Source organism: Suncus etruscus, chromosome 13, assembly GCF_024139225.1.
Source record: "Suncus etruscus isolate mSunEtr1 chromosome 13, mSunEtr1.pri.cur, whole genome shotgun sequence".
Classification (NCBI taxonomy): domain Eukaryota; kingdom Metazoa; phylum Chordata; class Mammalia; order Eulipotyphla; family Soricidae; genus Suncus; species Suncus etruscus.
In genome coordinates, this window is record NC_064860.1 from 74,548,302 (window position 1) to 74,566,172 (window position 17,871).

Consider the following 17,871-nt stretch of genomic DNA (forward strand, 5'->3'; position numbering starts at 1 on the left):
ATCAAATAGTGGCACCATTTTTCAACTTCATTGACAGCTCAGTTTTGAAAAAGTCAATATTTCCAGCTTAAAGATATCAGTTAGACACTAGAAATTACCGAACACCATCTAAATATATCTGCTGTTCATGGAAATCAGCCAAAATACTATCAGTTACTAAAACACCCTACAGCCTACTGCTTTTAAAATATACCTCTCTCCCTAACTCAAGATGGTGCCATTAACATCTAATACAACTTCAGTGCCATTTGAACCCTCGTATGAAGTAGTCACTGTCAAGTCATTAACACAACAACACATAGGTGAAAAATTAAGTCAACCCAGTAAGCATTCTTCAAACGGAGTACTGACTCATACTAATTTTATTGGAATACCTTCACTAAATTCTAACCAGAAGGTACAGAGTTGTTCAATATTGCCTCCTTCCAAGACACAGGACATAATTTTACAGTGCTCCCAAAACAAAGTTATAAATTCATCATCCTATTCCAAAAATCCACTCTTTTCCTTACCTGATCATCATCAGAGAACATTGTTGAGGTCGAACCAGAATGTCATGAACACACCTTTGCCTTACCACAAACTTCAAACAACATCTTCAATTAATCCCAGGACATTACCGAAGCACCATCAAGTAGCTTTGAGCTCTCAATTACCTGTCACTAAACCTCAAACTACTTCCTTAGACAATTGTCTACTTCCTTCACTAAAGTCTGATCAAAGAGTCATACATTCTTCCTTTCCCTTGGTCAACCATCAAGAAACACCATATTTAGACAGGCTCTGGACATCATCATCTTTACAACCCAATAAAAAAGCTCTTAGTGCAACAACATCTCAACACAAGCCTCAGAAAAGATCTTCATTGAACAGCCTTTGGACATCCTTAATAGACCACAGCCAAAGATCTTTGAGTTCACCATCTCTCAACTCTGCACCTCAAACACACTGCTTGCTTCAGAAATCACCTTTGTTGGAACCCAATCAAATGACTCTGAGATCATCACTAACTGACTCCAGATCTCAAATCAAGTCTGTCTCGAACTCTAATTCCTGTGGTCTGAACTTAGCATTGTCCCACTCAAGATCAAAAAACTCTTTGTTACCACATTCCATCCATCAGCCTCAGAGTTTGTTTCAGGCCAAATCTCCATCTCTGCTTATATGTGATCATATCATCAAGACACCGAATTCACCAGTTTGCCACTTTGCCTTTCGGAGCCCCACTTCACTAAACGATAAACACAGAACCTTAACTCCATTCCATACCAAATTAAGCATCTCAGGCCAATCACCATCAAGATCCAAACACAGTATCAGAGCTAGAACTACTTCAGTGGTCTATTTAAGACCCCAGAATAAAAGTAGCTGTGATTTTTGGGCAAAAATAAAACCAAAGAAAGAGATTCCCTGGACTTTACATTTTACTAACCCCTGCATTGTTAAAGGTGGAACTCTTTCTGATGATGTTGTAAATAAAATTATCAATTCTCTCTCCAAGTCCAGAATCCAGAGAGATCTCTGTAGGCAGATTCTTTATCGAAGGATGAGGGGAAAGCCAAATCCTAGACCAGGTCCCCGCCTTTCAGCAAGCTATTTGGTCTGTTTAAATTGTGCCTCCTGCATAAAATATCAGTGTCCCCATCTTACAGGAAAGAAAGATCCCTGTGGTGCGACACTGTTTGTCATACCAACACCTGAGCTCAGTTCTGAGGGGAAAATAGAGGTGAAATTAATTTTTATCCTTTCTCTACCAGAGACGTCTATCTTCTCTTCTCTCCCCTTATTTGTGAAAAGAAATCAGCCTGATGAAGAAGCCCCTGAAGACAATCTTGAAAGAATGGAAAAGAAATCAAAATTGTTCTCAACATCTGAACTTGCTATCTCGCAGGAGCTTAATGTGAAGAAAGAATGGCTACCAGTGGCCCCTGAAAACAAAGTTGTAAGCCAACAATCCCCAGCTGTTGACTGGCTGCTTTATGTTAAGAAAAATAATTCTCAGTCACAGATCCCGCCTCTGTCTTCCTCTCCCTCCATAGCCTCTTTCTCCTCTTCTTCTTCCTCCTCCTCCTTCTCCTCCTTTTCATCATTATCTTCCACCTCTTCCTTTATCAAGAAATCCTCCCCAACTCCTCCAGTCAAAGAAACTGCCTCTGCTACCCTCTCAGGTTATGTGCTCAATAACATGCTTAGTTATCACAAGCTGCCTCCAGGTGTTTCCTGGCTGGAGTATATACATAGTAATAATGACCAGCCTCTTCCCACTCAATCACCAGCTCAGAAAAAAATGCCTACAGATAATGACACCATACCGAACGAGACAAAAGGGCCAAAGGCACTGTACAAACTTATTCAGACACCTTCAAAGTGAGAGAAAACACAATAAATTAGCATTGCTTTATTAGAAGTAATTGACCTCTCAGTTCTTTGAGAGTAGAGTTTTATTTCCATTCGCCCTTATTAAAATTCTCAGGACTATCTCAGTGTGGCTCTATATTTTAGTTAATGAAGCATAGTTAAGTGGAACTCGTACATTTACTTTATTTTTTTGTTTGTTTTTTTGAGCCATATTTGCTGATGCTCAGGGGTTATTCCTGGCTATGCACTCAGAAATCGCTCCTGGCTTGGGGGACCATATGGGACACCAGGGGATCAAACCGCAGACTGTCCTAGGTTAAAGCTTGCAAGGCAAACGCCCTACCTTGGGCAACCACTCTGGCCCCTTACATTCATTATTTAAGAAGGTTCCATAATCTACAAGAAGTCAGAAGTAAATATTGTATTTTAACTACAAACTTGCCTATAACATCTATTATATGATGATTGATAAATGAATTAATCATAATTGACAAAACACAGAAATATAGATTTTCCCCTAAATAGTATCTGTCTCTTTGTTATTTTCCTTCCATCTGAGACATGAAAATAATAGTAACCATGATCTACTTTATGCTTGTTTGATTGTCTCATAAAAATTCTGATTATGCTTAGCATGTAAGAATTTAAACAGAGACAAATAATTCACTTATACATTCAATCTTCTTTAACAAGTCTATGAAGAGAACAATGGAATGTTAATCCAACTTCATGTTGATTGTGCCAATACTTAAATTTAGTCACCCACCCATCATTTCTATTTATAAAATATGGGTTAATAAAATATTTTAAGTTTTTGTTCCACTGGGTCTCCTGTTAGTAGGGGAGAGACAAGCATTACCATTCATACTCATCTTAAGGAATTATCAAAGTGAAATGGAATTGGTATATCATGCATAGTATTGGTTTTCCTATTTCCACATATGTATAACTATCTACGACAGCATCATTTTGATTATCTCTCACTGCTTGTATCTTTTAAAAACCATTATCATCATCATCATCATCATCATCATCATCATCATCATCATCACTTGTTTTGGGGCCACACCTGGCTGCTCTCAGAGGTTACTCCTGACTCTGCACTCAGAAGTCACTCCTGACAGGCTCGGAAGACCAAATGGGATGCCAGGGATGGAACTTGGGTCTGTCCTGGTCATCAGCATGCAAGGCTTTACCACTGTGCTATCATTCTGGTCTGATCCCCAAATCATTAATTTTATGGCCATATTTTCTATAGAATCCAATAATTTTTTAATTATATTCTCACTATCCAAACTGTGCTCAAACCCATTTGTCAAACTGCTATAATAGCATCTGAACCTGTCCTTTAGCTATGAGTACATTTTTGTTACACCCATTTTATTATTCTATTTTACTGCTTATAATATTTTAATTATTGATCATACTTTTTCTGTAGAGTGTATAAATTACTTTTATGATTGAAATATAAAAATATATCTAAAGTTACTCTTTAATTTACTTTTTATTTCCAAAACTGATTTCTTAACAAAGCAGAATATTTAAGGTTACTCATACACAAATTATTAAAACCACTAATTTTAAAATCAGTAATTTTTATCAGAAATATCTTGTTACTTAACTATTTTTCATTATCTGTTCTTACTTTTATCTTAGCATTCTTCAGATGTATTTTCCTGATCGATTTTCAAAGGGTTTGGTCAGTCTACCTATTACCATTGAACTTATATTCACATTTGTACTAGTCTGAATCATGATAGAATGTAAGCACTTCTTGTGTTCACTCACTAAATTGAAAATACCTTGTATAGCATTTTAGTTCTGTTTTTATTTTTTAACCTAATCATAGTAATAGAGTAAGTGTTCTATAGTATATGCGCTGAAACAGTTAATCCTATAAAGTTCTTCAGCTCTTTTAATTCTCTGAAATAAATAAGATTTCATAGACTTGCTTTATAGTGAATTTGATTTATAGTGAACTTGATTTATAGTGAAATTTTTACCCTTTCTTGATGACATCATATATAAATAAGAAAGAAGCCATCCTTTTCTATTTTATATAAAAATTTTCCACTATTTTAGTAATAATGGTTGATGGATTTAATTTAAAGAACTATGATTTACAAAGTTATTAATAGTTTTCAACAACGATAGAATCAAGAGATCCTAAATACAACAAGCTAGACACAAAGGGACCTTACACTAGCAGTCTAGGGGGCTAAGGGTGGTGGAATGGGATGCATGCTGGAACATTGGTGGAGGGAATCAACACTGGTGGGGAAATTGCCCTAGTTCACTGTCACTATGTACCTTAAATATAACTGTGAAAGACTTGTGATTCACATTGGTTTCAATAAGGATTATAAAAAAAGTTCAACATCGATCTTACCATCAGTGTCAACTCTCCATCACCCATTAATACCATTACTAATGATTAAAAAGAACTTATGCTTGGATAAGATGGGTGATACTTTCTCTAAACTATTGAGTAATATCTTGAAAATTGCTATATTCATCCTAAACTTTTTTTTATGAAATCACTTCTGTAAATAATAAGTTAGTATATTTTCTTCTAGGTTTTGCCTCTTGAACAAGAGATCTATTTCTCATGCTTACCATGAATTCCTCAGGATTTCACTGGCACACTACTATTTAAAAATTAGAGACGTAAACTGAGAAGTTTAATTAGTTTTTATTTATTTATGCAGCTTGCATGCTGAATTTTCTATCTCAGTTATTTCTCTACATATTCTGCTTCGTTGTAAATATTTTTACTTTATTTTTGACAATAATGTGTTGCTTTTATTTCTTGGTCACATTGAGTTATCTTGTTTTTATTTTTAGTTTTTCAAAATTTTTTGAAAAAATGTTGACCCTCATGTCATAATTTTTTAATTTAAAAATAAATATACATAAACTTATAGGGTAAAATTTGAGAACAGAGAACCAAACCTCATTTGCATTCTAATTATAATGTTAATGGAATAAAATAAGGAACATGTGAAAACTTTGTACAGATCTATATATATGGTATTAGAACAACAACAAAAAGGCAGAGATAGGTGAAGGGCACAATAAAACCAAATCCTCGAACCACATGGACCCCAGCACAAGCACCACTGGTGTTGGTTGAGTGGTCCCCACCTCACAGAGCCAGCCCCAGCAGTGCTTAATTTTTGGGCCGACTCTTTGAAACCACACCTCTTTGGTTCACTAAGCTTTGCTCAGAGTAATTTCCTGGGTCCCTTGAACAATGTTTTGCTCAGGGCTTCCTCCTGGCTCTGCATTCAGGGGTCATTCCGGTTAGTGCTCAAGAGACCAAATAGAGTGCCTGGCAGAAAGCAAACACTGAAGGGTTATGTGCAAAGCAGTGTCCTATCAACTGTACTATCATTTTGGCCACTAATGTAACATTTTAGATACTGTAGAATAATGGTGACAGGACCTTAGCAATAGTATAGTATTGGGCAGGGCACTGATCTTGTATAAGTCCATCTGAATTTGATCCCCAGTATCCATGTACTCCCTTAGCACCTCTATGAGTAATTTCTGAGTACATAACCAAGAGTAACCCTTGAGCATTGCCGGGCATGACTCCCAAATAACCAAAAAAAAAAAAAAATAAGAAGAAGAAGAAGAAGAAGTTCAATGATGATCTTTAAACCATGTCTAAACTGAAAGATGTTACAATATTATTTGGCAGTTTCTCTTCAGCTGAATTTACATTATTCCCACCCAGGGCAAAACTAATTTTCTTCATAACCATGTAATGCTTATTTCTTGCAATTTTTCAGATATACCTAGTATTTTTTCTTTCTCTCAGATTTTGTCTGTACAGTATCATCAGTATGAAGAGATAGTATTTATATCTAGTTTTATCAAAAATTCTATTCATTATTTGAGCATATTTTTCTTTATCAATCCCTATTTTCATCATATATGAGATTCTGCATCCTATGTTTTCTCAAAGTCAAACTCTGACCTTGGTTTCTTTAATTTTATTCTTGGATCTTTTCAATTTATTATTTAACTTTAGATTGTACACTATATAGGATTTTAAAATATTAAAATTTTGTATGTAGTTTAGCCTTCAATGTCAATAAATATTTAAATAGTGTTTGATCTTATATTTAAAGTATGGTAGGTTGGATCAGAATTGTTATATATTGTCCATAGGCTATGACTTTCCAAAGCTTGTCTTAATTCTAAACAAGAAAAATTTTGTTCAGAAACAGCAGATTGTGTCATTCCACTACAGAGTGAGAAGTGTTTGAAAAGGTAACACTGAAATATTAGAATCTTTCCCTAAAGAAGTGCTAATTGCAGTACTTTGGAATAAAAAAAAACCAAGCTAAAATATGAGGACACACTTCACACAACAAAAATTAATATTTTAGGGGCCGGAGCAATGGCACTGGAGGTAAGGTTCTGCCTTGCAAGATCCCCAGGCGTCCTATATATCGTCCTCCCAACCCAGGAGCGATTTCTGAGCACATAGGAGTAATCCCTGAGCGTCAATGGGTTTTGGACCAAAAACAAAAACAAAAATCAAACAAAAATAAATATTTTAAAAGGTTTAGATCAAATCAGATTATTTACAAAATAATGTCACTAAGATTTTTTAATATCAATTGGAATTATATGACATTTGCATGCTATTATGACTAAATTTCAAATCAATCCCTTTTCTTTAGGAAATTTCAATTTATTTGATTGTACATAAGATAAAAATATATTTCAATTTAAAATATATTAGTAATAATATTTAGTAATAAGAAAATCCATTTGATTGACAACAAATCTTTTTTTGCTGGAAATATATTTTGTATTTTAAAAATATATCCTAGAACTATTTTATAAATCCATAATCTGAAGTAAATATTAGCATTAGATTTGATATAAAGTTATGTGTAAAACCTGAGATCCATTAGCTGTTTAGATATCTATGATATTATTAAAATGAATTGAGTTGATTTTTATAGTCTAGAATTTGCTTGGAAATATGTTGGAAGAGAAAAAGGGGAAATATGTGTTTAAAACAGAACAAAGGTTTCTCCAGACTGAAAATAAAAAAGTGTAGAGAAATAGAGACAAGCAAGAAAGATAGATGTTCAAGGAAGAATAGAAGCTTAAAGAGTAAAAATAACATTATTATTAATAATACATATGTCATAGCTCACACAACTTTATACCAATCATTTATAATTTGAGGCACATAGTGATAAAAATTGAAATTGAAATGAAGATTCCACAGAAAGGCTTGATCATATTTATGGTTTGCAAGAAATGGTCGAGGAAATGTTTATTTGTTTTTGGCTAAGCAAGGAAGATGTAATAAAAAAAAAAGGAAAAGTATTTGTTTGAGATAGAGCACAGACTTCTCCAAAGTGAAAACCAAACAAAACAAATAAACACAGAGACCACACTTGAGATGTGTCAAGGGAGAAACATGGGCCTGGATAGCAAGTCAGAGTTTTTTTTTTTTAGACTCAGTTTATGCTGTTCAATAAAGTGGTCAAGACATATATAAAAATTAAGTATCTAAAAGGTAATTAGTGCTATATTTAAAAATTTGAAAACTTGGGGCCAGAGCAATAGCACAACGGATAGGGCATTTGCCTTGCAAGTTACTGATTCGGGTTCTATCCCAGGCTACCCATAAAGTCCCTCCAGCCTACCTAGAGTGATTTTTGAGTGCAGAGCAGGAGTAACCAACTTTTGACCACTCTGGGTGTGGGTCTTCCCCCAAATGAAAAATTGAAGCAATAGATAATGTTTTTATTATAAATACAAGAATTGCTTTGATGGATCTGAACCTGAACTTTGAAAATGCTATAAAATATCATTGTTGTATGCATATTGGACATGAGAACACAAATGCATCACAAATCACAATACATTTATTAAAATACACAGTCACGTTTATTCATTTTCACGAAATTTTCTTAACACTGATTGCAATATGTGCATTGCAATATGTACAACATTGCAATATGTGCATTTTATTCGATTATTTGAATAGATATTAGATAACACAAGGAAAAGCAACATTATGCCAATTTATAATTGGTAAAAATTAAAATAATGATATCACATAGATAGTACTTGCCTTGCATATTATTTCTCAGAATTTGATCATTGGCATTGCATATGCCCCAGCACTGTCAGAAGTGATCCCTGAGCACAAACCCAGATTTAGCCTTGAGCATAACTGGCTAATTCCCAGACACATTTTCCAGTTTGAAATAATTATGATAGTCTTAAAAATATTTAAAATCCATTTAAGTTTATAAATGATATAGAGACATTTTTTTAATTTAAAATGACAAATATTGGGGGAGAAAATATACTGCACTTAAAACTAAGTAGAGACGCAAAATCTGGCATTACTATAATAAGTAATTTTCCTCACACAACTAAGAAAGTTAGGGGTTGGAGCAATAGCCAGGAGCAATCCTTGTTTTGGAGTGTGGCCCCCAAACAAAAAAAATCTAAGTAAGTTAGCACTATTGTAATCATTTTACAAAATGATAATAATGTGAAGAAACAAAGCAATAAGAGAAATAGAATAAAATTTTATGGATGTTTTTATTTAGGGTTTCTTGCAAACAAGGAAATTACAGCAATGTAATAAGGTACAATGTTAAGGTACAATTCTATCAAAGCAAATCCCTGCAGTTATGAGGGAATAAAAGCACCTTTTTTTCTTATGGATTAATAGTAGTCTATCATATATATATATATATATATACATATATATATATTGGTAAGTTGAGAATGTTTATCTTTATTGAGAGTATTTGAAATTATTTATTTACTATTTTATTTTGTTTATCTTTATTGAGAGTATTTGAAATTGTTTATTTACTATTTTATTTTGTAATTTTTTCAGGCTCCATCTTTTGTATTGTATTAAGTTTCTATTTTATTATATATTTGACTTACCTTGAGATTTATACATAAAACTAAAATTAGCTACAAACAGATATCAAAATTATTTTAAAAGTTCTTCCACTTTATTATTTCCTCTTCCCAGGAATTTTCATTATTAGAAACTCTTTTAGTTTTCCTTCAAAAAGATGAAATATTTTATCTACAATTTAAGTGAGCAAGCATTAGTGACTTTATACTCTTCTTCAAATATCTATTTTTTTAAAATTTTCACATTTTCTGTTTTTTTATTTTATTGTAAACAAATACTTTATTCAGAACATTATAATGGAGAAGTTCCCAATGAAACACACAGATATAAGTGAAGTATTTCTGGGCAGAGGCACTCAGGAATCAGTAGATTATATGCCCTGGCAAGTAAGAAAGCACTAAAGGTAGAGTGGAGTGGCAGACCCACTGGTTTTCTTGTTTGTTTGTTTGTTTGTTTAATTTATAATCTGAAAAAGATTTTCTTGATCACTGTACTTGATGTTGAACCAGGTCCAGTTAGAAATGGAGAAGAAGAAAGAAACAAATAGACCTTCTGAAAAGACTCCTGAATGTTCCAAGATTTCTTCATCCTGCTGACCCACTTTCTACAATTTTATGCTTGCTTACTTTCCTAACAAGCTTTACACAAATCACTAATCCCACCAGACAACAGAATGGTTTCATTGGGTAATGTGCACTATTAGCTCATGTTGGTGGCAGCAAAATAAACTTGTTTTCTCACAGTGACTTTTGTCTTTTGAATATTAGCCTGTAAGCACCTAAATGTGAAATCTCACTGTCTATTAAGTTCCTTATTACCCTTCAATTATGTAAAGAAATTAGATGTATAGTACATATTCGAATAGAAATCTTTATTAATTCCAGATTTACTGTTCTGTGTCATTCTTGCTAACATGTAAATTTTCTTCTGAGATATAAACTCATAGACTTATGAAACTATCTTATATGTCACTATTTGTTTTTCTCTTGATGCTATTAGAATTATTTATTTTGATTTTTCCTTTTAATTGTGGCTTGGTGTATGTCTGGTTTATATTGTTTATAACTCCTTGAAAGTCCTGGAATCTTAACTTCTTGAGTTTGGAATGTTCTTTACATTTGCCGTTCATGTGGGAATGTGAAGATTCCAAGTAGTGCTCTAGGTATGTAGGGTCTTCTCCAGTGATACTCAGTTAACCTGGCTAGAATGGCCAATATTTACCCAATTGATATAGTGTTGCTTGGTTTTGCCAGTGCTCAGGAAACCTATAGGCTAATCCTGGTGCAATTTATGATGGAAGGTGCTACAGGAAATATAACTTGTATCCTTGCATGTCATAACTAACTACTTGTTCCCTTACTATTGAGATACTTTGTCTTCTGCTTAAAAAAAAAAAAGCTTCTGGTGCTAGAGCAATAGTATAGCAGTTAGGGCACATGCTTTGCATTCAACCAACCTAGGTTCAATTCTTGGCGTCTGATATAGCCCCTGAGTACAATCAGGAGTAATTCCTAAGTGTAGAGTCAAAATTAACCCCTAAGCATAAGTAGGAATGATCCAAAAACTAAAAATGCAAACAAAATAACCTCCAAAACCAAAAAAATAAAATATTCCTGCTCCCTTCCTCTTTCTTTTCTTTTTTCTCTATTTTCTCCATTTCTCTATTTTTCCTCTTGATGGCCTACAATTATATTTATTTTTTGAGTCCTTTTTATCTCCTTTCTTTGTTCATCTTTTTGAATGCTTTCCTCTACTCCATTTTCCTACTCATTTATTTGGTTTTCAGTTAGTACATTCTGCTATTGTGTCCTATCTTTTTTCATTAATGCCATAATAATTTTGGAAACATCTTCTTATCTCCTCATTGATGTTATTTTATATAACATTGTTTTTCTAATTTTAATGAGCATTACTATGATTAATGTTACAAAGTGTTTTCATGTTGGTTTCTTAGTTCTGTAGCACTAGAAATATTGCAGATTCTTTTTGTCTTCATTGTCTGATACCCCATGTTGTTTTTCCTTCCTATGAATTAGGGTTTTATAACTTTCTTTTGAAGTCTAGAAATAAAAATTTTGTGTTGTAGCACATTGTCCTGAGATGACCTTAGGTGCTGGATCATTTGATATTGGAGAAATCTGATCACCATACAAGAAAATTAGAATCCACAAGTCATCGTGATGTGTTTCTAGATGTAGTTCTGTGAGAGAAAGAAACACATATATTGCTATTATAGGTCTTAATGACACAAACCTCCCTGGATGTTATAGCTACTTAGACTAAGGAAGGATTCTGCAAACATTTTCTACAAAGATAGAAATACATTGGCAAATTTTTCTCCAAAGCCTTTAACTGCAATTGACTCCTCAATTATAGCCTAGTTATAATCTCAGGAGTTGGCAGCCAAGCTTTTGTTCTTTGGTTCAGGCAAAAACTTAACAAAAAAGTATTAAGAATAATTGCAAATTTTGTATCCAGAGGCTTTCTAAATGTCTTCTAAGAGCTGGTAGGGGAATAATTGGTTAACTTAAAATATCTTTGCCATTATAGCTTGCTCTATAGAGAGTTTTCCTAGAAGTTTTTGTTTTAGCTGTCAAATCTGAAAACAAAGCCTTGAAAATCAAAAGAACTGTTTGTGAGGGGAGGGTGAATTTTTCTTGCACTCTAATTTCAGAGTTTAATGCATAGTGGACTTAAGATTTAGGTGTATATAAATAACATAGTGGATAGGATGTTTGCCTTTCATGTTACCAAACCAGATTCCATTCCTAGCACCATTTATGGACCCAAATCCACCCAGGAAAGAGTCCTAAGCTTATGTCCAAGAGAAAACACTAAACATTGCCAAATACAACCCCCTCAAACAAAACAAAACCAAAAGAATGTGCATGATGTTGGATCAAGGTAAATAGAAGTCATGTGAAATTCTGGGGTTGTAGATGCTGTAGATTTTAGAAAGCTGAGTTCATAAACTGCATGGAGAGTCCTTCGCTAGAGAGGGTGCTATAGCAGAGATGTGTCTTACCATGTCCACATTCACAAAACCCAAAATTCTTTTAGGAGACTGAAATGACAAATGAGTGCTCTGCACAGACTGAAATCACATTGCAGAATAATTGAAGAATGAGATCCCATAGAGCTGTCCATTGTAACAATCTGGGGCTGTGGGCTTTGACAACTCCAATAAATATTAGGGTTATAAGCAAAAACAAACAAACAAACAAAACAGCAGCAAAAAATCTAAAGTACCCACCAGAGCTATGACAAGGCGTCACTTCTGAGGGATAGCAGAAGAGTGCAATAGGCAGTGGAGATTGCTAGCTCACTAGCTTTGCTTTGAGATGTCAGAGGGGTGACTGCTGGTTGTCAGGATTAAATTTACTTTCTAGGAGGTAAATGAAAGCTGTAAGGGACTGAGAGGATGAACTTTCTTGATACCCATTTCTCAGCTTCCAAAGTAGTTTGGCCACTTAGGATGAATGAAGCTTCTCTATATTATTTGTTATCAGGATCTAGATTTACACTCAAAATATGGGTTTCAAAATGGCTATTGTCATTGCTGTAGACTTAATATAGTGGGTAGGGCATTTGTCTTGCACACAACTGTCCCAGATTAGATTCCTGGCATCTCATATGGTGTCTTCTCAGCACTGCCAGGAGTAATTTCTAAGTGGAGAACAACAAGTAATTCCTGATCTTACAGGTGTAGTCAAAATAAAATAAAATAAAATAAAATAAAACAAAGCAAACACACAACACAACAAAACAAAACAAAAAACCAAAAATGGCTCCTTTCAATGTTGTCAATAGTGTTGTGAGTGGTTGTTAAAATACCACTGTCAATGAATCTAAAACCATTTTGACCCAACTTATCTGCTTCCCTGCTTATACTAAATTTATAGTTATCTGTAATATCTTTACCTATTTGGAGAAATTTCTAATAAATTCCCCAAAAGACACTCCCTTCTTTTTCTCCTATGGAGAAACCTGTGTTCTCTCTTCAATAACAGTCTCCCTATCATATATCTAAATTGCTTTCAATAAAAACTGTTTGGCTTAAAAATATAAATAAGAAAAAGATGAGAAAATTAATTTAGCATTTCATAATTCTTGACAATTCTGTGTTAAATTTTTTATTAATGTTATAAAAAGTATCTATTCAACTTTCTTGAACCAAATACATGTACTAGATATTCTATAACTAAAGACCAAAACAATAGTATATTCTTTAAAAAAATTCAACTAACATTTTATACAAACAAGAACAATTTAGTTGTGATTTTACTAGACAGGTAAAATAATATACTACAAACTATTCATGATATACAAGTTAACATTAATGCTTATTTCCCATTCTACCTGTGTAAGGATTCTAATTTAAATTATACATACTATATAAATGGTCTTATAAACTTAAAGAAAATCAATCCTTAATAGAGAATGCAGTGCCCCTACTTGAATGAACAGTTACAACTAATGTCCTTTGCTTATTTTTTTAAATAGGAAGTATAAACGAGGTTATTTCGAGCACATGTATTTAAAAAATTACTTTTGTGACTTGATTCACTTACTTGAAAACTTTGGAATATATTTGAGACAGCTTGTGAAAATAGTAAGTAACTCAGTATTTTCATTCTTCAAAAAATTGAGGAACCTGGGAATCATATATACAGACCTATGTTCACTACTCTAGCATTAGAAATAGCTCATGTTGGGCCCAGAGAGATAGCACAGCGGCGTTTGCCTTGCAAGCAGCCGATCCAGGACCAAAGGTGGTTGGTTCGAATTCCTGTGTCCCATATGGTCCCCTGTGCCTGCCAGGAGATATTTCTGAGCAGACAGCCAGGAGTAACCCCTGGGCATCGCCGGGTGTGGCCCAAAAACTAAAAAAAAAAAAAAAAAAAAAAAAAGAAATAGCTCATGTTAGTAAAAACCCAGAAAATACTAGTAATATTGAAACTCAGTATTAATTGCCTTGCAAAGAAATACTTAAATATTTAAATAAATGATTATATTTTACACATATGCTAATAAAAATGATATATTTGTTTTTAAAATATGTAAACTAATAAACTGATGTAATAAAAATGTTTTCATGTTGTATTGATTGTTGCTCTAAGAAGTAATATCATTTGATCTTTTGTCATTGAATAAAAATAATAACTATAATCATCTTCTTTGTCTAATATTTTTAGCTTGCTATGCCACTCACATTTTAATTTTTGTTACACCATGACAAAATTCCAAAACCCTTTCAACAAGCATTGTGACATAGTCCATTCTTAACAAAATTTGGTACAGAACATACCTAGATCTTTCAGATGATTCTCTTTCCAATACATGTTTGATTTTTAGGTGCCACACCTAAATGTGCTCAGGGATTACCCTTTTCTCTGCATTAAGTGACCAATTCTGGCCAATTTAGAGAATAATCCTAGTACTAGGGATAAAACCCAGGCCATTTTCATGAAAGGAAAGCATATTACTCACAGAATTATTTTTCAGCTTAAAATATTTATTTCTTCTGACAACACTGTTCCCTCAGTTTTTTTCTTCAACTTGACATTAAAATGTTAAGAATTGTATATCTTGGCTATGATTGCTATTTTAAAACTGTTTTCCCTTTCTAATTCTTTGTCTCCTCTTATTTTATTATATGCTCAATATCTCATTTTTCTGGTTATTTCCTAAATTTCTCAATCTCATTTTTATCTTGTATACTATTGTTCTCTCAACACGACTCCTGCTAATACACTTGTAAACATTTAGAAATTCCAATTTCTCATTTTCTAGATTATTTCATCAATCTACACCTCTTTCTATAGTCATCTTGAACACAATTGAGACCACTTCATTAACTAGTACTTCACAGTCTCAAGTACTTCACTCATTTATTTTTGTTCAGTGGAAACTTGATTTCATTTAATGTATGGATAAATAATCTATTATCTACAATGTGAAAAATACTAATAAGAAAAAAAAGTATTGATTTTTATAGAAAAATAAAATTAAAAGACATTCTACTTGATTTCAAGGGAAGTCTATGAATTTTATGATTTAGTGTAATTGACAAAATAGATATAGTAAACAGACTTACAAGGGGATGGGATTAGGGACAATTTTTTACAATGAAATATAGATTTTTGAAATATTAGAACTTCTCTGTATAGTTATTGGTTTTAAAGTTTTAATTTACTGAGGTAACATTAGATTACAATCATATAAATGTTTAGATGTTTTGAGAGTACAGTGTACCTGTAGCATGCCCATGATCAAAGTGCCTATAACCTTCCACAAGTCTATTAGATCATTTTATTTTACACTTCTTAAGTAACCTCAACCTATTTAAGGTATCCAAGGTAATCTGTTTTAGCCACTAAAACAGTTGTATTTTTTTTATTAAATGTACACTTTATTTCATAATTTTTCAAAATAATTGTTTTAGGCCATGCCATGTAGTTCTCAGGTCTTATTTCTGGCTCATTCCTTTTTTTTTCTTTTCTTTTCTTTTTGGATTTGGGCCACACCCAGTGATGCTCAGGGGTTTCTTCTGGCTATGGGTTCAGAGGAACCATGTGGAAAGCCAGGGATCGAACCAGGTCCATTCTGGATCTGCCACGTGCAAGGCAAATGTCCTACCTCTGAACTATCGCTCTGGTCTCAGCCTCTTATTTCTTATCTCAGGCATCACTACTAGCAGGGTTAAGGAGACCCTAAGAGGTGCCAAAAAACAAATCCAGGTCAGCTACATGTAAGGCAAGTATTTTACCTGCTGTAATATCCCTCTGTCTCCTTCTATTTGCGTTTTTACTTTTTTTTTTTTTGATTTAGATAGCATTAAATAAGATTATTGGGTATTTGTCTTTCTCCTTCTGATATATCTGCTTTCTACAACACCTTATCATTTTAACCATGCAATAATAAGAAAAAAATGTATCATTTCTTACTGCTCATAAATATGATTATGTTTATATACCACAGCTTCTTTATACATTATTTTGTCATTGGACAGATTTCTTTTCTGGTTTTGTTTTTTGGAAATAGACCTGTAATACATCTTTTCAAATTTTCTTAAACTTTTACTACGAGTGACATTACAAGTGGTATTTTAAAATGAGTAATTAGGGGCCGGAGAGATAGCACAGCGGTGTTTGCCTTGCAAGCAGCCGATCCAGGACCTAAGGTGGTTGGTTCGAATCCCAGCATCCCATATGGTCCCCGTGCCTGCCAGGAACTATTTCTGAGCAGATAGCCAGGAGTAACCCCTGAGCACAGCTGGGTGTGGCCCATAACCCCCCCAAATAAAAAATAAAATGAGTAATTAGTGAAATTTATAAATATAGCTTAATGCTTTATATGACATCTTTCAAGTCATTGAGATGTGTTAGGTCAGGTTGATGATTTCTTGACCCAAAGATAATCTTATTAGGAGAAAATATTGAATCATTCCTATTATTTCTGGTAGAAAAAATAACATGATATCTACAGGTACATCTGTTGTATTGACAACTTAAGGACAAAACTACACATTATGGATGAAAGAGCATGAAGTTATATAGAACAAGTTTCCTTGATGTCATCATGGCTTTTATACCAGTGAAGGCTTCTTGTCTCCACACACTTAACTATGTGATAAGGCAAACTCTTTGATTAAGTCTATTGCTTCCTATTGACAGTAAGACATACTAACTTGTTTCACTGCAATGCTATAAAGTTTTTTAAGTTGGATTTGCCACTATAATCCTACAATGAATAAATGTTATAAGACAAAAACAAATCACAAAAACATAAATTTACTCTATAAAGGTTGTTAAAAATACAAAATAATTGAAAAAATTTTAGAAGTGTATGCTTATTATTTATAATGATAACTGAAAGAATGGTATTTACTAATTGGAACAGGATTCTAATAAATATCCAGAACTGAAACAAATGTCAGTGAACTTAAAAGAAAAAAATATTTGAATTCATAGAAAAATGAATCTTATAATCAATTAACAAGCTAGAATAGAGATAATTTGCTAAATTTAATAAAAGATAACTAAGAAAGTTCTACAAAATGTCATTAATGATGCATTATAAGCATTTATATTGATAATTATTTTGAAGATATTGATTTATAAATTCAATTAAATTTGAACATTTCACAGAGCTTAGCAAATTTAACACATTTTTATCAAAGAATACATCAAAACAAATAATCAAAAAAACTAAAGAAATATGAAAAGTTACAAGTGTTGCTTATAAGTATCAATGTTCGTTTATAATTACTGAAGGACACCCCTTTATGTTTTTATTTCAGAAAAGATTTATTTCAATTTTGGGGGATAGGTTCAAGAAATGATCATACATACATGGAACTATCAAATTGAAGATATAGATATTGAAGAAAACAGATTAATTGATAAATTATTATCACTTTAATAAATAATGCTTGACAATTCTACACATAAAAGATCATAAGAACTTTGTCTTGCATCACTACTATGCAAAAGTAAAAAAAAACAACTGAATCTTAGGAGCCAGAGTGATAGCACAGCAGTAGGGCATTTGCCTTGCAAGTGACTGACCCAAAACAACCCTTCTTTTCA

General features: G+C 33.0%; 1 protein-coding gene across 1 annotated transcript; it reads left to right on the forward strand.

The window, feature by feature from the left end:
* The first annotated feature begins 211 nt into the window (after nucleotides 1-211).
* CSNKA2IP (casein kinase 2 subunit alpha' interacting protein) lies at nucleotides 212-2,371 on the forward strand. The gene has a single exon (XM_049785589.1). It carries the CDS (start codon nucleotides 212-214, stop codon nucleotides 2,369-2,371), a length of 2,160 nt encoding a protein of 719 aa, XP_049641546.1.
* The last annotated feature ends 15,500 nt before the right edge of the window (nucleotides 2,372-17,871 follow it).

Bases quoted from the DNA above. Each gene is read 5' to 3' on its own strand.
- CSNKA2IP (XM_049785589.1), top strand. From the start codon at position 212: ATGGTGCCATTAACATCTAATACAACTTCAGTGCCATTTGAACCCTCG.